This window comes from Notechis scutatus, chromosome 11 (genome assembly GCF_049901735.1).
Source record: "Notechis scutatus isolate UNSWTSFEM ecotype Mainland chromosome 11, rNotScu1.2, whole genome shotgun sequence".
In the NCBI taxonomy this organism is placed as follows: Eukaryota; Metazoa; Chordata; class Lepidosauria; order Squamata; family Elapidae; genus Notechis; species Notechis scutatus.
In genome coordinates this window covers 1,605,326-1,630,445 of record NC_142019.1, presented here as the reverse complement: position 1 = coordinate 1,630,445, position 25,120 = coordinate 1,605,326, and the positions used below count along the sequence as shown (strand labels likewise).

The 25,120-nt window shown below is 42.3% G+C and overlaps 1 protein-coding gene across 1 annotated transcript in view; it reads right to left on the bottom strand.

Annotated features, from left to right (window-relative positions):
- Positions 1-25,120, bottom strand: part of CCDC33 (coiled-coil domain containing 33) — a 107,288-nt gene that overhangs the window by 61,871 nt on the left and 20,297 nt on the right. The window contains exon 4 of the mRNA XM_087972527.1: positions 20,460-20,623. Coding sequence (XP_087828653.1) covers positions 20,460-20,623 — 164 coding nt within the window. The remainder of the gene's footprint in view (positions 1-20,459; positions 20,624-25,120) is intronic.

Genomic DNA, 25,120 nt, shown 5'->3' with positions numbered 1-25,120 from the left:
TAGAGACATAAGGAAATTGTCTTAGTGCAAATGCTCTCAGTGTACATAAAAGAAAAGATACGTTCATCAAGAGTCAGGAATCATCAAGTACAACACTTAATGATAGTCATAGGGCACAATAAGAATAGAATAGAACAGAACAGAACAGAACAGAACAGAACAGAACAGAACAGAATAGAATAGAATAGAATAGAATAGAATAGAATAGAATAGAATAGAATAGAATAGAATAGAATAGAATTAGAACAGAAGAAAATGGAATAGAATAGAATTAGGATAGGATAGGATAGGATAGGATAGGATAGGATGGAATGGAATGGAATGGAATGGAATGGAATGGAATGGAATGGAATAGAATAGAATAGAATAGAATAGAATAGAATAGAATAGAATAGAATAGAATAGAATAGAATAGAATAGAATTCTTTATTGGCCAAGTGGGATTGGACACACAAGGAATTTGTCTTGGTGCAAATGCTCTCAGTGCACATAAAAGAAAAAATACATTCGTCAAGAATCATCAAGTACAACACTTAATGATAGTCATAGGGTACAATAAGAATAGAATAGAATGAGAAAGAATAGAATAGAATAGGATAGGATAGGATAGAATAGGATAGGATACGATAGGATAGGATAGAATTCTTTATTGGCCAAGTGTGAATGGACACGCAAGGAATTTGTCTTGGTGCAAATGCTCTCAGTGTACATAAGAGAAGAGATACATTCGTCAAGAGTCAAGAATCATCAGGTACAACACTTAGTGATAGTCATAGGGTCCAATAAGCAATCAAATAATAGTAGGAAACAGTCAATAAAAATCGTTAGGATACAAATTACAAAGTTACAGTCATACAGTCATAGTGGGAGGAGATGGGTGAAAGGAACACTGAAAGCTCCTTGTGTTGCCCTCCCTAACACACACACACACACACACACACACACACACACACACAGGCCCCTCTGCTAGCCATCTTCCCTTTGATCCACTCAGCCCAAAATTGCCTCTTCTCCGGGCAATCAGCCGATGAAAATTTAATGACGGTTTCTTTCAAGCCATTTGATCGTGGCCTCTCGGCTGCCGCACCCACCCACTCACCCGCAGCGGAGAGGCTCTTTTAATGGAACCTGAGGTTGGCCCTCCCGTGATGTGTTAATGAGGTTCTTGCTTGAAGTGGGGGAGAAGTAATAGCTCTCCTGTATCTTCCTAACCTTCCCATCCCACCCAACCCCTCCTTCTTGGTCTCACTTCTATTCTTTCTCTCTCTCTCTCTCTCTCTTTCTCTCTCTCCACCCCTGCTTTTTAAACCGCTCCTTAAGTGTAGCTGCTGGCATTTCCAACTCGTAATTGGCTCCATGTTACTTCAGCCAGCAATTCTCCCTCTAGGTAAAGGCAGACCACCTGATCACGACCCTCCCCCCCCCGCCCTTTCATCTTGGACCCTCCCGCTCTCTATCCCCAAAGAGCCTCCTGCACCACCAGTGCATTAATAATGGATGGTCCCTTGACCCACCGCTCTTTCTAGCTGGATATCGGTAACCCTGAAAAACAAACGGCCAAATCAATTGCAACGGGGTGCTGGCAAAGCAAACAAGCAGGACGAAGCCGTCCTGAAGCGAGCATCAAAAGTTGGAGAAAGCTGCAGGTGAAGATCAACAGGGCTGGCTCAGAAGTTTCTGCTCGTCTCCCTGTCTCTTTGTCTATGAATATTCACAGCCCTCCAGGTCAAGGTAGTTGTCCCAAAGGTGCTTTTTTTTTTTTTTTCAGGAGGCAACTGGACTTTCTGGTTTTTTTTCTTTGAAGACGTTTCGCTTCCCATTCAAGAAGCTTCTTTCAGCTCTGACTGGATGGTGGGGAATGGAAGGATGCGTATTTTCTTGTTTTTCTTTGAAGACATTTTGCTTCTCATCCAAGAAGCTTCTTCTTCTTGGATGAGAAGCAAAAGGTCTTCCAAAAAAAAAAAAAAAAAACCCAGAAAGTCAAGTTGTCTCTTAAAAAAAAGCACCTTTGGGGTCCTTCTCTTTTTCTCTCTAAATCAAAGGAGGGACTTCATCACAAAGACACTGGGAAGACTCTCTTTGACATATTCTTATCTCTGATTTTGCAGGACATGGAGTAACTTGGAAAACAAATTAGGTGCTCTTCAGGAATCTGACTCAGGCTAGAATAGATCCCAGATGCAGATGCTGGCCACCTCCATGCCCGGTTTAGCAAAGGGGGGGGGGAGTCCCAATACGTCATGTGATGACTCTCTTTAATGAGTAGAATTCTTTATTGGCCAAGTGTGATTGGACACACAAGGAATTTGTCTTGGTGCAAATACTCTCAGTGTACATAAAAGAAAAGATACATTCATCAAGAGTCAAGAATCATCAGGTACAACACTTAAGGATAGTCATAGGGTACAATAAGAATAGAAATAGAATAAAAATAGAAATAAAAATAGAATAGAATAGAATAGAATAGAATAGAATAGAATAGAATAGAATAGAATAGAATAGAATAGAATAGAATAGAATTCTTTATTGGCCAAGTGTGATTGAAACACAAGGAATTTGTCTTGGTGCAAATACTCTCAGTGTACATAAAAGAAAAGATACATTCATCAAGAGTCAAGAATCATCAGGTACAACACTTAAGGATAGTCATAGGGTACAATAAGAATAGAAATAGAATAAAAATAGAAATAAAAATAGAATAGAATAGAATAGAATAGAATAGAATAGAATAGAATAGAATAGAATAGAATAGAATAGAATAGAATAGAATAGAATTCTTTATTGGCCAAGTGTGATTGGAAACACAAGGAATTTGTCTTGGTGCAAATGCTCTCAGTGTACATAAAAGAAAAGATACCTCCGTCAAGAGTCAAGAATCATCAGGTACAATACTTAATGATAGTCATAGGGTACAATAATTAATCCAATGAGCCGCATTACCTTCTTGACTTGCTCTCAGATGTTTTGGGGAATAGATTGACCCTTCTCTTCTCTGTGACAGCCCCCTAATATTGGAAGATTGGTATCAGGTCTACCTATCATATCCTGCCGAACCTAACAGTTTGAAAGCAGGCAAATGCAAGTAGATAAATAGGTACCACATCGATGGGAAGGTAACAGCTTTCTGTGCACCTTAGACGTGCTGGCACACAACCACAGAAAATGTCTTCACACAATGCTGGCCAAGAAATGGCCAAGAAACGGAGACAAACATCACAATCTAGAGTTGGACACAACTGGACAGGGAAAACCTTACCTTTCCTTTGCTATCGTGTCACCCACCTAGTCTTTCTCTTCATTAGAAACACCCAGTTCCTCCAGTTTCATCTTGTGAACACATAGGTACCCTTAATTGGACTGCAACTGTTCTCCAAAGAGTGAAAGAGATGAGCCAATCAGTTCGCAGCGGAGATGTGGAGCCCAAGGAAACGATATTCCAAAACTGGCGATAGAATCTATGCCTAAAGCGAACCCAACAAAACATGCATAGCCTTACAAACACACACACACACACACACACACACACACACACACACACACACAAAAAAAACAAACGCTTAATTGCAACCACTAAAAGCCAGAACCCGATACATGTATTGATTTTGCTCCTCTTGTGACAGCGAAGAGATGGTGCCGATTGGCTGAGTGCCGAAAAGCTGAGCATGAAATGCTCAATTGCTCAGCCAACTAAGCCCAGATTCTGATGGGGAGGAAAAAACATCCCTTTGACCCAGAACTAAAAATTCTCGGAAGGCTTTTTGGGGAGCAACCCAAATCCGTAGTGCTCACACAAGGACTGCACCAATTGAGCTGGTGCGTGTGTCTGTGTGTGTCTGTCTGTCTGTGTGTGTGTGTGTGTGTGTGCTAGGTGGGGGAGAATATGGACTTTCATGTGAAACTGGAATTAAACCAAAAAGAAATTGCTTAAAACCAACTAGGAGTGTTCTCACTGGCTCCTTCACACCACCACCTGCCTGTCCTTCCCAAGGTGAACCCAGGAAGGTGTCTACAGGATGCTTTTTGACAAGGCTGTGCTCCAAAGGCTATTATTTAATTCTGACCACTCCATTAAAACTCATGCACACCTGCTCCTTTCCTTTCCATTCTTTCCTTTCCTTTCTTTCCTTTCTTTCCTTTCTTTCCTTTCTTTTCTTTTCTTTTCTTTTCTTTTCTTTTCTTTTCCTTTCTTTTCTTTTCTTTTCCTTTCCTTTCCTTTCTCCTTTCCTTTCCTTTCCACTCCTCTCCACTCCTCTCCTTTCCTTTCCTTTCCTTTCCTTTCTTTTCCTTTCTCCTTTCCTTTCCTTTCCTCTTTCCTTTCCTTTCTCCTTTTCTTTCCTTTCTCCTTTCCATTCTTTTCTTTCCTTTCTTTCCATTCTTTCCTTTCCTTTCTTTCCTTTCTCCTTTCCTTTCCTTTCTTTCCTTTCTTTCCTTTCTTTCCTTTCTTTTCTTTTCTTTTCCTTTCCTTTCTTTTCTTTTCCTTTCCTTTCTTTTCTTTTCCTTTCCTTTCTCCTTACCTTTCCTTTCCTTTCCTTTCCTCTCCTCTCCTCTCCTTTCCTTTCCTCTTTCCTTTCCTTTCCTTTCTCTTTTCCTTCTCTCCCCTCCTCTGCTTTCTATTCCTTTCTATTCCCCAACTTTCTCTCAAACCTCTATCTCCCTTCATATTTTGCATTACCTGTGCTCCGCATCTTAGTCCAACAAAGATGATTCACCTCTGATGGAGAAATGTAATTTGGGGGAGGGGGCACTCCTGTTCTAGACCCCACACCTAAACTGTGTCCTATTATCACCGAAGGTCCCCTGAACCTTCTAAATTCTCCCAGGCCTCCAAGTTAGGCTTCGTTCCTTTCTCCCGCATTCGTTTTCTGTTCACGCTCAGCTTTGGTAGAAGGTCACTGCTGCCTTTTCTCCCACACCCTCCTTCCACAGAGAAGGCAAAAGGTAGGCGAGTCATTTCTCGTTCCAGGGGAATGTGAACAGCTGCCTGGTGCCAACTATTACAACCAGCCAAATGCTGTCGAGACCACAGGCATTTGCCCTGAATGAAAATGAAGATAGGCAGGGACTGGAAAGAAAAAACATCTGTAAACTGAAAGCTAGAAACCCAAGGGTACAATTTAGAAGAAGAGAATAACAGCATTGGAAGGGACCTTGGAGGTCTTCCAGTCCAACCCTTGCTCAGGCAGGAAACCTTATACCATTTCAGACAAATGGTTGTCCAATCTCTTTTTGAAAACCTCCACCTACAACTTCTGGAGGGCCAGTTGTTCCACTGATTCATTGTTCTAACTGTCAGGAAATTTCTCCTTAGTTCTAAGTTGCTTCTTTTCCTTGATTACTTTCCACCCATTGTCTTCTTGTCCTGCCTTCAGGTGCTTTGGAGATACCTCTTCTTTGTGGCAGCCTCTGTCATGCCCCTGTTGGAGTCTGACTCCGAGGGAGAGGAGGAACAGCTGACGGAGTGGGAGCGTGGCTCTGGTGGCTGTGGAGGAAACTGGGAAAGGGCACAGTCTGGCTGGGCATTCAGAGGAGGACCTGGGCCCACCCCCTCTTCATCGCAGGGAGGAACAGAGAAGGGAGCAACGTGGGTTATGGGGGAGGAAAAGGCCCTGATTCCTTTCATTAGCTGCAGCTGGGAAAACAGGATAAAGAGGGTGTTTGCGCACAGCACCTTGTGCATTATCTTTGTTTGCAACGTCTTAACTGGGTTCTGGCGTCCTCCCGACTTTGTGTGTTTCGTTATTTTTTTGAAAGTCTGCAATTCCTTATCCTGCCCTGTCTTGTTAATTGCCGCAGTGTGGTTTGTATTGGTTTTTATTTATAATTTATAGGTACTTTGGGTTCAGACTGAATTTCTTCCCTTTAAAAACTGTTCTTGGGAGAGTTTTTTTTCTCCAGCCGATGATAACTGAACATTAGGGGCCAAGTTGGAGGAATTAAAGGGATTTACCTACTTTTGTGACTTTGTTGCTTTTGTGCCAGTCTCTGAGATATTGAAACACTGCTATCAATCACCTCTGGTCCTTTTCATTAGACTAGACATACCCAATTCCTGTAACCCAATTCCTTCGTACGTTTTAGCCTGCAGTCCCCTAATCATCTTTGTTGCTTTTCTCTGTTGCTCTTTCTGGACTGCTGGTCTCCATTTAATTCTTAAATTGCTATTCTACATCTTCAATTTGGGGGGCATTTGAAATCCACAGTGAAAAACGTTTGCTATGGAAATGTTGTGCAACTTTAGAGCCACCCGGTTTAGTCAACCAACCCAAGAGCCAAAAGTTATTTCATGGTCAAAAGCAAATGGTATGATATTCAATCAGGTTGCTACTGCAGCCAAAGCAAGGATCAGAAATGGAATCTTCTATCCCAGAGAAATGTTCCTCTAACCTTTATGAAGAACAACGGAAGAAAAAGGCACAAGATTCAACATTTACGAATGGAGCTCGCGTTTAGGACACAGCAATTCATTGTTTTGTAGAACAGGGGTCTCCAACCTTGGCAACTTTAAGACTTGTGGACTTCAACTCCCAGAATTCCTCAGCCAGCTTTGCTGGCTGAGGAATTCTGGGAGTTGAAGTCCACAAGTCTTAAAGTTGCCAAGGTTGAGACCCCTGTAAGCGTATGCAAAGCTTAAAAGGACGAAAGGAAACAATTTGCGGCTTGCCCCTCTGCCTATCATAAATAAATGGGGTTTTCCTTCTCAACAGAATTCGGCCTCCACACGCTGAGCAGAAGGGACTCATCCAATGCAAAAACACAAAAATTTGCAAGCCAAAGCTAAAATTTGATGAAACCTTGCACCATTGTTATCCTTATTTTGTGCAAACACACTGCTCAAAGCTTACGGTGATGATTGCGATTGTCATTGCAGTTGTGGATTTCCCCATCTCTGGAATCAAATCAGGCTGAAATGCAAAATTGAAATCTCTCTCTCTCCCCCACCTCTCTCTTTGTGTGTGTGTGGGAGGGCACACCCATGGAAACACATACCCTTGCATCATAAGATGCTCTGATAGTCAGATTCAGGCACTTGGTGCATGCTATTATTTATATATACCATTTGCAAAAAAAAAAAGATATTTGCACAGTGTTTACCTGCCAGCAACTAGCTGGGCTATGCCACCATCACTACTAACAATAACAACAACACAAAACTCCCATCCTTCTGTGCAAAAACTACGCAAACAAACGGAAAGCAAAAAATAAGAGAACAGAATGAAAAAGCATACTAAAGAATGAACACATGGATGGTTCCCTTTGATTAGGAACCAATGTATAAACAATCAGGAGCGCATTAAGAATTAATCAGATACTAACCAGGTGCCTTTAACATCCGATCTTAACATAATCTTTAATAGCTCCAGCAACTGCCTGCTGCATATTTAGAAAGCAATTTTCAAAGGCCCATCGAGCTAATTGCAAAGGTCTTTGTGAAGTCACCTCTTGGATCGTTCATCTTCTGTTTGATCACCGAGAAAATACATTTGTTTTTCTTGTCTTGTCTTGCTTTTTTTTAAAAAAAAGCTGATAGGGCAATTTCACGGATTTTTTTTTCCTTCTGAAACTCACTTCATTTTCGTACAACAATGTTTGTCTGGGCAAGATTTTGAGGGACAAGGGATAAAAGAGTCTCCTGTGAATCGGTGATGTCAGGTTACAGAAAGGGTGGAGTTATGGCACCCAGATGGTAGATAGGGACAATTGTCTAAAATTTAAGCCTAAATAAGTGGGAGATGTTGGGTGAAGGGGAAGGACATGAATTTATCACTGAAAAGCAAGGCACGTTGTTTTTCTGACACATCCACTTTCTGATTTGACCATATCCAGGTTTCCTTTTGAAATGTTGAGCTTCCTTTAAGATGTCCTCATAGGATTTCTTGGATGTTGTTAGGTATAACATTGATACCAAATATGGTTTGGGTGAATAAATATATAAAACTTAGATATCATGGTTTAAGTGCTTATCACTTTAAGCACAATGCAGCAGGCAATTAGCCGATTAAGGGTGCGGTTAGAAGTTACAATATAAGGAAGCATTAGAAGCTGGTCTGTAACTGTTACTGTGTGTTGCTGCGACTAACTGTGATTACTGACTGTGAGTGCCTGTGACTGAACTGTTATTGTTTGCTGATTTACTGCGTAATTCTACTGAATATCCAGCGTTTGTTTCTCTGGAGAGTGAAACCGGAGGAGGAGAAGATATCTTTATCGGCTGATAAAGATATTGCAAGGACTCTTAACTTGGACTATACTAGTGAGTCTTAATGGATAGAAATACTGTGAATGACTTAATGGACTGAATGACAATGATTAAACTCTAACTGGATTAAAAACTATTTAAACTACAAACAGTGTTTGTGTTCAGTGTGTGTATACTCTGGGGCCCTTCCTGGCTTGACTACTGCTGCAATACTCTTCTAGGGGTTAATCCCCAAACCCTAACATTGGTTATGGGCCCAGCAGCATAGTCTAACTAACCAGGATATAGCAGAGAGAGTTGGTGTGAGTTGCACATTACTGTAAAAACAAACTGTTTTAATTAGTTTAAAATAGTCAAAATATCTGAAGAGCAATGGCACAAGTAAATTTGTCACAACTGTCCATGATATCCAGGCTGGATGGAACAAACTATGTTTCATGGTCAATGAAATGTAGTTTACTTCTACGCAGAGAAGGTTTGTGGGACATTATAGCAAACCCACCAGATGTGAGTAGATGGGATCCTGCTGATGATGATGATAACGAAAAGTTACAAGACTTTAAACTGAAGAATGAGCAGGCTTTATGCATCATAGGACTGACTCTCTGTGATCAGCAGCTTGTCCATATTCGTGGAGAAGAAAATGCTGCAAACTGCTGGGAGAACCTCAGGAAGATTTATGTTCGGGACAGTGTAGGAGCACATATAAATCTTACACGGAAGCTTTTTCGACGCATCTTCAGAGGAATGGAGATATGTTAGTTCATTTAAACTGTATGAAGAGCATTTTTCAAGATTTGCAAGAAAAAGAGCTTATATTTAATGAACTGCAACAAGTCTACATAATATTATCTTCATTAGATCAAAGCTATGATGACTATGTGACTTCGTTGGAAGTATTGCCAAAAGAAAGCCTCTCATTAACCGAGATTACAGGCAGGCTACTAGAAGAAGCCAGAAGAAGGCGTGAGCGTGACGAGCTGAGAGAAGATAAGAAAGAAGAGAAATTATCTTCAAAGCTTGAAAGAAACCAGCAAACCAAAGTAAAGCACCCGGAAGAAGAGAATTTATCTTCAACGGCATACACAATTAAAAAGTGTTTTAATTGTGGAGGCAGAGGACATTTGGCAAGATTCTGCAAAAAGAGAAAAAGCCAGAATGTAAAAAAGCCAAAGAAAGCATTTGAACTAGCCACGTTTAGCAACTCTGATGTGAAGAATAATTTATGGGTGGTTGACAGTGGCGCATCCCACTGCATCACAAGAGATAAGACAAAATTTATAAAAATGTCTACAAGTTCTCAACATATATCTCTTGCTAACGGCTGGAACCTGAAAGCGAAAGGTCAAGGTTTTGCACGTTGTCCGTACATAAACCAGGATATAAAAATGTTGTATGTACCGCAACTAAAGTTTAATTTGCTTTCAGTAAGGGTATTAGATAAATTAGGTTATGTAATTACTTTTAAGGATAATAATTGCATAATTGAAAAAGATAACAAAAGGGTAACTGCAGCTTTAAATGGAACATTATATGTCTTAGATAATAGTAAGAAAGGGGAGGCTCAAACTGTATTTAATAATATAAAGCCTCATGATGAATGTATCCATTTATTGCATAGGCGTTTGGGGCATGTAAATTTTAAAATGCTAAAACGTACAGTTGAGTTATCTGAAGGAATAAGGTTAAAACCTTGTGATAAATATTTGCGTTGTAATGTTTGCTGTGAAGATAAGACCAAAGTATTGCCTGCAAATAGGCTAAATGGTTTCAAAACAAAAGAACCTTTAGAAGTAGTATTTGCAGACATAATAGGTCCAAAAGAAACCCAGTATGGGGGTGCTAGATATATACTGAGCATTATGGACCATTATTCTAGATATGGGTTTTGCTATTTAATGAAAAGCAAAACTGAAACATATCAACATTTTTTCAATTGGCTTAGGTTTGCTGAAAGAAAGTCTAAACGTCAACTGATAACCCTGGTGACAGATAATGGCACGGAATTTATTAATAACAAATTCCAGAACAGACTTAAGGTAGCTGGAATAGAGCATAAGAAGTCTGCTCCATACAGGCCAGAACATAACGCTTTTATTGAAAGAAGAGGCCAAACACTACAGGCAATGGTTAGAACAATGTTAAATGATTCTGGGTTACCTGATTCTTTGTGGGGGAGGCTACAATGTGTGCTAATAACATATTGAACAACGTTGTTAATACAACAACAGGTGAAATACCATTCACCAGATGGCATGGCAGGAAACCTGACCTAAGTTACCTGCACACATTTGGTGCACCAGCATGGGTGCATATTCCTGCACAAATCAGAAAAAAAGGGCAACATAGAGCTAAAAGATTTTTCTTCGTTGGTTATCAGGCAAACCATAGGGCATATAGATTTTGGGAGAAAGGCACATCGAAAGTGTTATGTAGTGCTAGTGCCCAATTTCTAGAACATGAAGGATGGGAGAAATTAGAACAGGATGCCAATAAAGATGTAATTATTGAATCCTATAGAAATCCCATTAGTTATCCCTGTAACTTTAAAAATAAAGTAAAGAGACAAATACAGGATGAAATAGTGCCCATAAAGGAAGAAACAGATTCAATAGCTGAACAGGATGAGGAAGATGAACAGGTAGTAGTTCAACAAAGTCCTCCTGTAAGCCCTGTAATTCCCAGAAGAACTACACGTATATCTAGACCGCCTGATAGGTACCAGGCTAACACAGTGTGCCAGATTAATCAAGTTCCTAATTCTGTTGAAGAAATTAAAAAGTATCCTAATAAGGAAAAAGAAAAATGGTATGCAGCAATGAATAAGGAACTGAAATCATTAAGTGATATGAAGGTGTATGAAAATGCCAAATTACCTGCAGGAAAGAAATCCATTGGCTGCAAATGGATATTTAAGGTAAAAATAGATAAAGATGGTAATTTAATCCATAAGGCAAGGTTAGTAGCCCAAGGTTTTAGGCAGAATGCTAATGACTACGATGAGGTGTTTGCACCTAGTCTTAAGGCAGCAACCTTGAGAGCAGCTTTAGTGTGGGCAGCTAGTAAAAACTATATAGTTAACCATTTAGATGTGGAAACTGCTTACTTGCACGCCCCATTAAAACATATTATTTATATGAAAAAACCTGTTGGTATTAAAAGTGAAAATAAGGATAATAATGATTGTTGGTTGTTAAAGAAAAGCCTCTATGGTCTTAAACAATCAGGCTATGAATGGAACCAGTATATTGTAAAGGAACTAGACAATATAGGATTTAAAAGATGGTTTAGCGATCCATGTCTGTTTAAGAGGGAGACAAATGGGAAAGTATCATTATTATTACTATTCACAGATGACATTGCATTGATAACTGAAACTAATGATGAAGCAAATAAAATAATAGCATCATTAGGAAAGAGAATAAAGATCAAGCAATTAGGGAGATAAAGAAGTATCTCGGTTTGAATATAAAGAAAACACGGAAAGGTTTTAAGATATCTCAGGAAGATAAGATAAGCAAATTACTAAAAGATTACAAGATGGAGCTTTGTAAGCCAGCTAAGACTCCAATGAGTCAGGAGTTTAGCAACACTGATGTACAAAGCCCTGAGTTTGATAAGGTGATTTATCAATCTTTAATTGGTAGTTTGAGTTATATTAGTAATTGGTCTAGACCAGATATATCGTACTGCGTGAATCAGTTGGCTAGATTCAATTCTGCACCATGTGAAAGACACTGGATTGCAGCTAAGAGGATATTAAGATATCTTAAAAAGACAATGAATTATTCATTGTATTTAGAACCAAAGGGTGATTTAATTCTGTGTGCATATGCAGATGCTAGCTTTGCATCAGAAAGAGACACTAGAAAGTCGACTTCAGGAACAGCCATAATGCTGGGTAAGACATTAATAGGCTGGAAGTCAATAAGACAACAGCATATAAGTTTGTCTACTATGGAGGCAGAATTCTCCTGTTTATCATTGTTATGTACAGAATTAATAATGTATAAACAAATGTTAATTGATATAGGTATAACTGTAGATTATCCTATAATTATACATGAAGATAATCAGGCAGCAATTCAAATGGCCACAAATATTGGAGTAAAAACAAGGAGCAAGCATACAGATCTAAGATACCTAAACGTGAGACAATCTGTAAGAAGTAAGATGATTCAGCTAGAGTACTGTATGTCGGAGGAAAATTTAGCTGATAATTTTACTAAAGCCCAAGGTGCCAGTAAGCACCAGGAGAGTTGTGAAAAATATGGGATTAGATTGTAAAGGTATTATATATTTATTTCACCCAAAAGGGAGTATGTTAGGTATAACATTGATACCAAATATGGTTTGGGTGAATAAATATATAAAACTTAGATATCATGGTTTAAGTGCTTATCACTTTAAGCACAATGCAGCAGGCAATTAGCCGATTAAGGGTGCGGTTAGAAGTTACAATATAAGGAAGCATTAGAAGCTGGTCTGTAACTGTTACTGTGTGTTGCTGCGACTAACTGTGATTACTGACTGTGAGTGCCTGTGACTGAACTGTTATTGTTTGCTGATTTACTGCGTAATTCTACTGAATATTCAGCGTTTGTTTCTCTGGAGAGTGAAACCGGAGGAGGAGAAGATATCTTTATCGGCTGATAAAGATATTGCAAGGACTCTTAACTTGGACTATACTAGTGAGTCTTAATGGATAGAAATACTGTGAATGACTTAATGGACTGAATGACAATGATTAAACTCTAACTGGATTAAAAACTATTTAAACTACAAACAGTGTTTGTGTTCAGTGTGTGTATACTCTGGGGCCCTTCCTGGCTTGACTACTGCTGCAATACTCTTCTAGGGGTTAATCCCCAAACCCTAACAGATGTGATGTGTCTGACTTAATCTGTAAGATTTCCATGCAGCTTGTCAACCCAGAAAACTAGCACTAATGTTATCTAGTATAGGTAATAATGAAACCTCTGCAAGAAAACAAGCGAGTTCAGAGAACACCAAGGACCCCTTTATGTCAATTCTGAGTTACAAATATTGGTACCAGAAAACTAGTGTTTGGTTATCTGCCCTTGAGATGTTCAACTCAGAGTTACACTTAGGTTAAACATGGACCCACAGCCAGCTGAGATATTGGTTCAGGGGCATTGTTCAATGCCCTTGAGTTATGAAGATCACTTCTTGACATTTATTGAGTCTTACCCAACATTCCTTTGGAAGTTAATGCTTGAAATGCTCACTCTCATTGGAAGTGAGGAAGGAAATGGGTGAGCAAACTCATTTATTTGAGGGAGGGAGTGAACATCTTCAGAACCTTGGCTTCACTGACTAAGGATATCCACTAGATCTTTCCAAATAGGAAGGAACTGAAGACTCCTTCAGTTTTTCTTGAAGAAACTTCCCAGTGTTCAGGTGTCTTTCCTCATCTTTGCAGACCTTCAGTCCTGACTCCTAATTTAGTTTGATTCCACTTACTAAGGGATCTTTCCAAATAAGAAAAAAAACTGATGATTCCTTCCATTTTCCTTGAAGAAAGAGCTTAGGTGTCTTTCCACATTTTTATAATCCTTTCATCCTTGATGTGTTTATTTTTTGGGGTGTGTGTGTGTGTGTTTTGGCTGCTCTTTGGTTCCTGGTTATTTTTTTGGCTGTGACGTCTGCCTTGTTGCCTATCCAGTTATCTTGTTACCCTTTTTTTGAACTATTACCATCTGGCAGACCGTACAGGATAATAACAATAAGGACAAATAGGCTGAAAAACAGCTTCTATCCCAGGGCAGGAGCTCTGTTGAATTCTACTGTAGAGTGCAATATTAATGCAATATCAGGGGTTTTCAATTCAATGTATAGAACAGAGGTCTCCAAACTTGGCAACTTAAAGACTTGTGGACTTCAACTCCCAGCATCCCTGAGGTAATATGACTGGAGGAGGAAATTGTGTTTATTTTCATAGTCATCATGTACACTGAAGATGATATTTAATTGCATTGTATGAGGTGCAGTGACAATAAAGTGAACTAAAACTAAAACCTATTTCCTGTTCACCAGATTCAATTCAGCTGGCTTCCCACAACAGAGCCCAGACACTATGAACATCAAGGATGCTGAATGCTTGTTCAAGGCACTACTAAAAGACACCAGGACCAAAAGCAAAGCAGCTTGTTTCATTCCTGTAGCCTTTTTTTTTTTTTTTTTTTAAAGATGAAACAGTAAGGAAGCCGAGAGAGAAAGGTCTACCAGTGAAGGAGCGTGAGTCCTTCCAGATCTCCTGCATTCCTTCCTTGGCGCCTGTCTCAAACCATTTATACAATTATGACATTTGTCACTAGAGCCGTGGGGGTGGAAGGGTTGGAAATTGCATTTGAACAAAAATCACAGGAAATTGGGTAGGAAAGCGGAGCTCTCCGAAGGCAGAGCTTCTCGCCATCCAGGCCTTGCCTCCAGGCACAAATGACATTCCAAACAGCAGTCGAGCGACAATGTGCGAGGTTAAAATGAACCGTACTCCAAAGAAAATCACTTCCTGCTTTCGTCCCTGTCTGTTCTGTTCCTAGGCGTCCTCAAAAAGCACTAAGTCAATTCTGAATCCTGGCAAAAAAAAAACCTATTTTATTACATTAATATGAATTTATTTCACTCACAGCCAGCCAACAGCTTGGCAAATAGTCTTGCAAAGGTAGACTAATGAGCTCGTACCTTTATCAAACCTGAAACGCTGCCCGGTAAATAGTTCCACACTCAATGCTGGCAGGGAAGGCCTGGGTCACACAAACAAATCTCACGAGGCTGAAACAAACAAATGACTAAACGAGAGAGTTGTTTCCTGCAAAAGCCCCCCTCCCTTTTTGCTTCTCTTTTAAAACTGATGGGAGGGGCCATTCATCGTCCACCTGTGGCCTTACTCCCACATCGACCCTGAGTTCTTAATTGCTCCTTCCTTTTGTCAGTTCTGCATGTGTGCAGGCTGGGAACCGGTTCCAGAAGCTCCCCTGCCTCACTGCTGTCCGAGCCCAAAGGCAGCTGATGACTGCCAGACTGCCTTGGCCCCATCTTTGCCTCTGATGTAGAGCCCTCATCCGAGCCTTCCTCAGCCTCCAAAACTGGCCCGGGTTCCTCCCCAACCTCCTCACTACTGTGCGACTCCACTGCCAGCTCTGCCAGCTGCCGGCAGGCCACAATACTGTCCGTGCAGAGCAAACCCAAGAAATGACGCATTTTCCTCCCTTCTCCTCAGCTACGTTCTAGAAGCAGCAGAGATGGATTTAATAGGGTTCAAACCTGTGTCTGCCACAAGCTTAATAAAGCTAGTCCTTGACGTATGACCACAGTTGAGCCAAAAACTTCTGTTGCTAAGTGAGACAGTTGCTAAGTGAATTTTGCCTCATTTTATTACCTTTCTTGCCACAGGTATGAAATAAATCCCCTTGGTTGTTAAGTTAGTAACATGGTTGCTAAGTGAATCTGACTTCCCCATTGAGTTTGCTTGTCAGAAAGTCGCAAAAGGAGATGCCATGATGGTAGGACACTGCAATGGTTCTAAACACACGCCAGTTGTCAAGCACTTGAATTTTGACATGGGGATGCTGCAATGGTCATAAGAATGAAAAATGGTCATAAATCAAGCTTTGGGAAAGGTTAGGAAAAAAAATATTTTGAATCTGAACTGGGGATATGGAACTCCGAACTTGGATTCTGTAGGAGAAGAACAGGCAGAGATGGAGGGGGGAGTTAAGCAAGTCATCAGCCCGGAATCATTATGTTCTCACAAATGGTCTAAATCCAATCCCTCTTGAATACTGTTGTTAACCGTTATCTGGTGCCAATTATAGTACTGAACTTTAGTTGACTAGATTCCTGTGTGTAGGCTTGATCAAAAAATTTTCTGAACTGCAACACAACTTATGGTCCTGATCCTTTGCGCCCCGACAGGTCTCATCTATCTTCCTCGAGGCTGTTGCAACCATTGCGTTCCTCCTGCTGAGCCTTGCAACAAGATTCCATCACACAGCCCATATTTCACCACGGCAACCCAAGCTGGGATCGTGCTTCCCACCCCACCTGAGGTCGAAAGGGCAGAGAGGAACCCAGGTAGCCCCTCCCCCATAGGAGGTTTGCAGGGGGCAATTGTGAAATAGTCACGCAGGATGCACCAGGTGTGTTCTTCAAAGACATCTATTTTAGTAACCATGGTGAAGATAGCCAGGCGGAAGGATCTCCGTGGTTGATTTGAAAGGATGCTGATTTGAGCTCCAGGAGTAAGAAACGGGGCATTAAGAGAAGCATCGCCAAGGCAAACGGTGGCCTAGCAATGGCCTTGGGAAAGCAGAACCTTCTAATGAGTCAGTTGCTAGGCATCTGCTGTTAGCAACGGGTCCTTCTAAGCTGTATAAGCAGGAGGAATTAGCAAGATGCTAATGATGGGTGGGAAGTGGGAACAAAGCTTCTCTCTGGAGGCTAAAGATGAAACTGGTGAAGGGAGAGAGGAAGACGAAGAGAAAGAGAAAGGAGAGAGAGAGAGAAAGGGAAAGAGGGAGGGAAGGAGGAAGAGAAAGAGGGAGGGAGAGACTCTTAAAATAGCCCCTTTTAAAAGCTTCCATCCTGCTCACCCACAGAAACTGGAGCGTTGATTTATTTATCAATGATATTTGTTTTCTTTCCCGACAAGAAAAGCCGATTAAAGATCTATGAATAATAGAAGAACAGATGATCCTTTGGACTGGAAGTAAACTTCGAATAGGAGGGCCAGAATGAAACCTCTATACATCTTTAAACCTCTAAATATTTAGAAGGAAGGAAGACAAGAAGGATGAATGCTACGATCACCCACAGATTCATGAGATAGCCATCCGATGGGGAGAGAAACCTGGAAAGGTGCCAGCTTTTATAGCCAAGCCAAGGCTGTTGATCACAACGTTGGCGCAGACAATTCTTTGAATCCATGGTTGACCGGTGGGTTCTTGAGAGTTGAAGCCTTCAAGGTTGGACACCCTGGGATGTAGAAGGAGACGTATGTCCCTTTGTGGTTGAAGATGAAGACGTTAAAAGCCTCTAAGATGTAATGATTTGAGGCAGCCAGCTCCAAAAAGCCATCTCTCTTCTACGTCTCTGAACGATTTCCCTTCTCAAACAGCTGCTCCAGCCAACCAGGCAGTATATTTACTCGTTCAACAGTACAGATTTACAGAAGCTTCAGGCAAACCCTGAGGCTTAATGAGACAGGATTCCCAGAGGGTTGGTAGCTTTTGAAGCAACCTTTCCAGTGCTTTCTTTGACCTGCAACCAACTTGCCTTTTCTCACGGGGTCTCTTCACCCCCAAGGACAAGCCACCACCTGATTTCTACAGCCTGAAACTGTCCAAAGTTCAAAGAAGGCCATTCCCTTCTCTTTATTTCACCCAGATCTTAAGCCAAGACTATTTCAATGTATTTATAACCCAACTTTCCATGTGAAGATTAGTTTTCTGAACAACTTGACTTGATAAGGTGAAGGGTCTTTGGGGCTCCCACAGCTCAGTTGTTTTCCTGTAGATGTTTCATAACCCAACTAGGTATCATCATACTTGATTATCTAATTGGGTAATGAAACATCTGGGAGAGAACAGCCAAGTTCAGAGAGCACCAAGGAACCCTGCAGATTAACTATGAGCTGGAAATATTCTCTTCTATTGGTTTTATAAGGGTCAGAGAAGTAAACAGAAAAAAACATTTGGTGGAATGTGAAAATAACCAGTATGACACTCTGAGGCTGGGAAGAAGGAGATGGAGAAGAAGAAGAAAAGAAGAGGAAGGAGGAAGAGGAAGAGGAGAAGGAGGAGGAGGAGGAGAAGGAGGAGGAGGAGGAGGAGGAGGAGGAGGAGGAGGAGGAGGAGGAGGAGGAGGGGAGGAGGAGAGGAGAGAGAAGGAGAAGAAGAGAAGAAGAAGAAGAAGAAGAAGAAGAAGAAGAAGAAGAAGAAGAAGAAGAAGAAGAAGAAGAAGAAGAAGAAGAAGAAGAGGAGGAGGAGGAGGAGGAGAGGAGGAGGAGGAGGAGGAGGAGGAGGAGGAGGAGGAGGAGGAGGAGGAAAGAGGAAGGAGAAGGAGGAGAAGAGGAGGAGAGGAGGAGGAGGAGGAAAAAGAAGAAAAAGAGGAGGAGGAGGAGGTGGCTGTCATCAGCCCCCAAAGGACAAATGACCACATTCCCATTTTGTCACCGCACCCTCCAGGGTCTCTTGCCCTTTCTCAAAATGTCCAGCGTGGTTTCCCAGCAAACAAGCAAGCAAACAAACAAACAAAATCTTTCTTCTCCTTAATTACTTCAGAATGTGGTCAGACCTCCTGTGCTTTTTGTAGCCTCCCAGCCCGGCCAAAGAACTGACGTATTTCTCTTTTGTGTTGTCTTTCAGGAGAAGAGAATAATACATTGAATCCCACTTCTGGCTAGATTACGCTTTTCTGGCTGGGTGCATTTATTTACGATTGAGATAGAACGTCCGTCCAACACTTTTGCTTATCCCTCTGCAGATCATTAAATCTCTCCTACACGAAAACCTCCGGATCGGTAGATAGAGGCGGGGGTAAAAGATGTTTTTCTGCCGTAAATGCAAAATCCAGTGTTTGTTTTTTTGTTTTTCGCCTTCCTGGGAGGAAGGCTGCCACTCCTGGGCTTTGGGACCTCACCTCTGAAGTCTGAAGGAGCTTTACAAACTGTTGGGGTTCTACAGAACCAGGCTCCACTAGCCTCCCTCTTGCTCTCAAGAGGCTTCCTTCTGATCCTAAACCCACTCAGCAATGCCTTTTCAATTAATCAGGCAGCCCACACAGCCAGGCTATAATTAAGTCCCATGGTGCACTGATTAGATACCCTGTGGAGGGGAAACTCTGGGCAGCTCTGCTTTATTTATTCAATGCAAAAAAATGTAGAATGTTGAAAGCTCCTGGATGCTCCAGCATCCAATGTTTCTCTCGCTGACTTTGGAAAGCAAATCAGAGAGACCCCTTTGTAATCTCCGATTGTGGGAATTGTCAATGACTACTTCAGCTTCAACCACAACAACACAAGAGTAAACAATAGATACAAACTCAAGGTTAATTGCACCAAACTTGATTGCAGGAAATACGACTTCAGCCACAGAGGGGTCAATGTCTGGAATACTCTACCTGACTTTGTGGTTTCTTCCCCAACCCCCAAAAACTTTAACCTTAGACTGTCTACTATGGACCTTACCCCTTTCCTAAGAGGTCTGTAGGGGGCGTGCATAAGCGCACCAACGTGCCTACCGTCCCTGTCCTATTTCTTTTATTTTTCTTATATGTATCCATGTATTCATAACTATGTTTATATTTATACCTATTATCTTGTAAGCGATTGACAAATCAAATAAATAAATAAAATGAAATAAATTGTGCCATGGGGTCTTGCCTGCCCACAACTCATCCCGGCTGTCAATACAGGGGTGGGGTGGCTTTTGTTCAAATACACCTTGGACAAGAGTCTAAATCATTTGTTCCTTCCTCTTTTTTTTTTACTCATCGAACTTAGAATGTGTTTGTAAACAACCAGAGACCACACTGGGGTATTAGGAAAGGTATTGTGGGTTAAGAGACCATGGATACTGAATTTACAACTCATCTCACTGTTTATATTCAAGGAGAAACTGACAGGTCTGATGATCAGGTTTGGTCCACAGAAAAACCAGAAGCATTGAAACCCCAGACAGAACCCTCCTTTGCAAATGTTAGGTCCTTCACACAAAGCCAGTTTGGCCTAGTGGTTAAGGGGCTGGCTTGGGAACCAGAAAACTGTGAGTTCTAGTCCTGCCTTAGGCATGAAAGCTTGGTTTGGTGGCTTTGGGTCAATCACCAGGAGACAGTGAGTTCTAGTTCAACCTTAGCCAGGAATCCTGGCTGGGTGACTTTGGGCCACTGTCACTAGGAGACGGTGAATTCTAGTCCCATTTTAGGCATGAAGGCCAGCTAATCACCACTGTGAATTCTAGTCCCACCTTAGCCAGGAAACCTGGCTTAGACCAATCACCAAGAGATAGTGAGTTCTAGTCCTGCTATAAAGCATGAAAACTGACTAGACGACTAGGTTAGTCCTTCTCTTCTCAGCCCAAACCACTTCACAGGGTTGTTGTTGTTGTTGTAGGGAAAATAGGAAGAGGGATGAGTATTATCGGCCGCCTTATTTATAAAAATAATAACATTTAATAATAAGGAAAAAGAAATAAACTCCAGAATCGTTGCAGACATTTTGGGACGTGGGAAGTATACTCACACAATGACATACGGGTGGGGGACATTTCCCTTACGGGTTGAGGGCAGGTTGGAGGCACTGTGGAGCACAAAGGTGATAGATTCCTTTTCAGGATTCGCCAGGTGCCAGTCATTTGTGTGGGACGTCAAGGCGGCTTGTCCTGGTCCAGCTGGATCCTCTTTCACCTGCCAGGTGGAAGCCAGAGAAAGATTTGAAATTCGTGGGTGGAGGTCAGATCTTCTAGCAGAAAGAGGAAGGAATGACAAGTTTGTTGAAGTCCTCCCCGTAGGTTTCCCCCCCCACAGGCTCAATAATCATCTCCGTAGCTCCATTTCTGGAAGTAGGAGATGCCACAGACCCCGTCAGGAGCTCCTCAAACAGAGAACGACGGGAGACGACAGCATCTGTCTGAGTTGGGTTGCAATGGGGACCAGGATTTCCATTGTTAAGCAAGACAGTTGTTTGTCACATTCCTGAATTGACATTGTTAAATGAGTCCAGCTTCCCCCCTCCCCCGCCCATTGACCTCACTTGTGAGAAGCCAGCTGGGAAGGTTACAAATGGTGATCACAGGATGGATGGGTGGGTGGATGGATGGATGGATGGGTGGGTGAGTGGGAGGAAGGAAGGAAGGAAGGAAGGAAGGAAGGAAGGAAGGAAGGAAGGAAGGAAGGAAGGAAGGAAGGAAGGAAGGAAGGAAGGAAGGAAGGAAGGAAGGAGACACAAAGGAGAGAGGAAAGATGGATGGGTGGATGGAAGGAAGGAAGGAAACAAAGGAGAGAGGAGACATGGATGGATGGAAGGAAGGAAGGAGAGACAAAGGAGAGAGGAGAGATGGATGGATGGAAGGAAGGAAGAAAGGAAGGAGAGACAAAGAAGAGAGGAGAGATGGATGGAAGGAAGGAGAGACAAGGGAGAGAAGAGACATGGATGGATGAATGGAAGGAAGGAAGGAGAGACAAAGGAGAAAGGAGAGATGGATGAATGGATGGATGGGAAGAAAGGAAGGAAAAGGAAGGAGAAGAGGGAGGAAGAGGGAGGAAGGAGGGGAGGAACTTAGTTTCATGTGACTGTTAATCCTAACAACTATAGTGTTGTAAATCCACACACACACACACACATACACACACTGAAAAGGGAGGCAAGAGTTAAATGTTTCAGCCTTCTTGACTTGCAAATGAAGGATGTGGGGAAATGCTCTCCATCCCTTTTTCATTAGCGCTTCATTGACAGCCATTCCCAAGAGTTTGAACCCAGCTTGAGAAACCCCCCATCTAAAGCAAGATGCTTGGCTACCCCCAAATTATTCCAAACTCCAACAGTTCCTTAAAAGCCCTCCTTTTATTCCACGGGTGGAAATCAGGAGGGATGACTGGAAAATGCGCATCCCTGGATGGCGGGTGTAGAAAACCGGGCCGCTGCTAGCTTTTCCAAGAAATATCTGCACTGCATTTTATGTTCAGCTGACATGTTGCTTCTGATCCAGCCAACCCTAAGACTGAGACCAAAAGCTTCCAGGCCACATTTAGCAATTACGTCTCGATTACTGCCAAAGGTTAGAGGAGACCAGGAGAAAACGCTTGGCTTCTGATGGGAGAAAACAGGGCAGCCACTTTTGTTGAGCATACAATAAAAAATTGGAGGAAGGAAGGAGGGAGGGAGGGAGGGAGGGAGGAGGGAAGGAAGGAAGGAAGGAAGGAAGGAAGGAGATAGAGAGAAAGGGGAAGGAAGGGTGGGAGGGAGGGAGGAAGAAAGGGAAACAGAAAAGGGAAGGAAAAAGGAGATAGAGAGAAAGGGGAAGGAAGGGAGGGAGACAAAGGTGAAGGAAGGAAGGAAATAGAGAAAAAAGGGAAGGGAGGGAGGGAAGGAGGCAGGGAGGAAGGAAGGAAGGGAGGGAGACAGAAAGAGGAAGGAAGGAAATAGAGAGAAAAGGGGAGGGAGGGAGGGAGGGAGACAGAAAGGTGAAGGAAGGAAGGAGATAGAGAAAAAAGGGAAGGGAGGAAGGGAAGGAGGCAGGGAGGAAGGAAGGAAGGGAGACAGAAAGGGGAAGGGAGGGAGGGAGGGAGGGAAGGAGAAAGATAGAAAGAGGAAAGCTGGAAACGAAGAAGTGAAGAAGGTAGGAGGGAGGGAAGGAAACAAGGAAGGAAAATTCTATGACCAAACACTGATTTTCTCTGCGGTTCATGATATACAAAAGGAGTTGGTGGTTACCTTTTTCATAGAAAATGCTCGTGTATGCATGTTTCCCCCTCCCTCCACATGCACACACAGAGCTTTTATCTCTTTGGTGCCCTGTCCAGGAAGTTCTGCATTATACAACAGCGGTCAGTCGGTCGATTCAGGGCCGAGGCTCCTGTTTTCTCAGACCTTGGCCAATTCTTTTGAAAGTTCCCATCTTGTGGCCTTGGCCAGAGCTAAGCTGGACAAGCATTCAAGAAATCACCCCGGGCAGCAAAAGTCTCCATACCCAGGAGGGAGCCTCTAGCCATGGTTGCTCCACACTCTGTAAATAATAAAGATGTGGTCAAATGAAAGGCTGACATCCTCTGGGCACTGAAGGGGGTGTGTGTGGGTGGGGAGGGAGGGAATGAATAAAAGATGAAACATTAAAAGAATGCGAGAGAAACAGGTATTTATTTATTGATGCATTTGCTCTCCGTGCAGCCTTTCTTCCAAAGGAGCCTACACAGAGGTTGTATTCAGCCGGTTCTGACTGGTTCTGGAGAACCAGTAGTGAAAATTTTGAGTAGTTGGGAGAACCAGCAAATCCCACCTCTGACTGACCCCACCAACCCCATCTCTTCTCTTCCTCCCATTGAGTCCCAGCTGATCGGCTGGGTCTCCTTTGGTTGCCCTGCCCAAGAGAACGGAGCTGGAAAGCAGGTTAGTGGGGTGGGGAGGGAATGGGGATTTTGCAGTAACCTTCCCCTGCCACGCCCACCAAGCCATGCCCACCAAGCCACGCCCACAGAACCAGTCCTAAAAAAATTTGAATCCCACCACTGATCCTATAGAAGGAATTCCCTGATCCAATTCGAAATGTCCAAAAGGTGTGAGGTTGATGGATGGAAGAGCTAAGAATTGGCCCCGCGTCTTCCAATGTCTTTTAACCAATATGGAAAGATTTGGACTCTTAAGACTTCCTGGCTTTCCTTCAACATCTGCCAGCCCTTTAAGGTAGCCCAAACCAGAAGCCCAAACCCGGAGTACTAATGCTACCTTTATTGTAAACAATTTCAATGACACAATCTTGCAAGTCTGAAAATGTTGCCCCATTCCTTGGCCCAAAGGTGCTTTTTCCAAAAGGCTTCTAGGACAGACACCTTTCCCCAAAAAAAAGTCATAGGAAATACTCTGCTAGCGGAGAAGGAAGTCCAAAGATCCAAACCACGCACGCAAAGCTATCATCTCTTGTCTGTTTTGGGGGTTCAACCTTGTTTATTCCAAGTCTTCTTGGCTAAGGTAAAGGTAACAGTTCCCCTTGTTGCATCCGTGCTAGTCATTTCCAGCTCTAGGGGGCAGTGCTCATGTCCATTACAAAGCCAAAGAGCCAGCGCTGTCCGAAGATGTCTCTGTGGTCATGTGTCCGGCAGGACCAAATGCTGCCGAAGGCGCATGGAATGCTGTGCCCTTCCCACCAAAGGGGTCCCTGTTTTTCTACTTGCATTTTTACCTGCTTTCGAACTGCTAGGTTGGTAGAAGCTGGGACAAGGAACGGGAGCTCACTCCGTTACGCGGCACTAGGGATTCAAACCGCCAAACTGCGGACCTTTCTGATCGACAAGCTCAGCGTCTTAGCCACTGAGCCACAATGTCCCTAGTCCTCAATATCCCTGCTTCAAAGCTTCATGAGACAATCTTACTTTGGTCCTTCTCTCTTCTCTATCCTCACCCATAACAAAGTCCTTGTCGGTTTCCTTAAATTATTTTTTTCTTTAGATCCAGAATTGCTCCCGAGGACAGTTGTGCAATTCTACCCCTCCTCGAAAGTTGTGCATTTATATCATTCCTTTTGGCACAACCAATTTGTACTCATTCTCCTAAGAAGCCAAGCATAAACCCATATAACAGCTGAATGCATATTCTCTATTTACTCTTGCCTCCGGCTTTATTTTATTTTATTTTTTTCTTCCTCTCTCTTTCTCCTTCCCGGGGTCATGTTTGAAATGGGGAAGCATCCAAAGAGTTTTCTTTAGCACGCCTCTCCAAAGCATGAACGAAAACGACGGTGGGAAGGAATATTTGAAACTGTAAGGAGGAGGAAAAAATAACCACCTTTTGCAAAATTGACGTAGCACTGGAGGCGTTTGCGAAACTGATCAAGCAGATTGAGACATTTGGGGAAAAGATGCAGGAGATCAGTGCCTTTATGAGACAGATCAAACGTGGTTTCTTCAGATCTTTTTGTTGATATATCTCTAAACACACCAGCCTGCGTCATTATTTCATACCTTATTCCCACAGAGTCTATTAGAAATGCACTCAATTTTTATTTCAACCCCAAACTGAGAATTGGATACCTTCAAAACGTTAATCTGCATTTGTAGCAGCCATTGCTTGGATTTTTTTTTCTTTCCTTGCAAAATAAGCTTTTAAAAAAAGATAATAATAAACCTAATATTTAGACAAACTCTTGATCTATTAGGTTACGTATAATGGCCTACTGTAATGTTATACCTTTT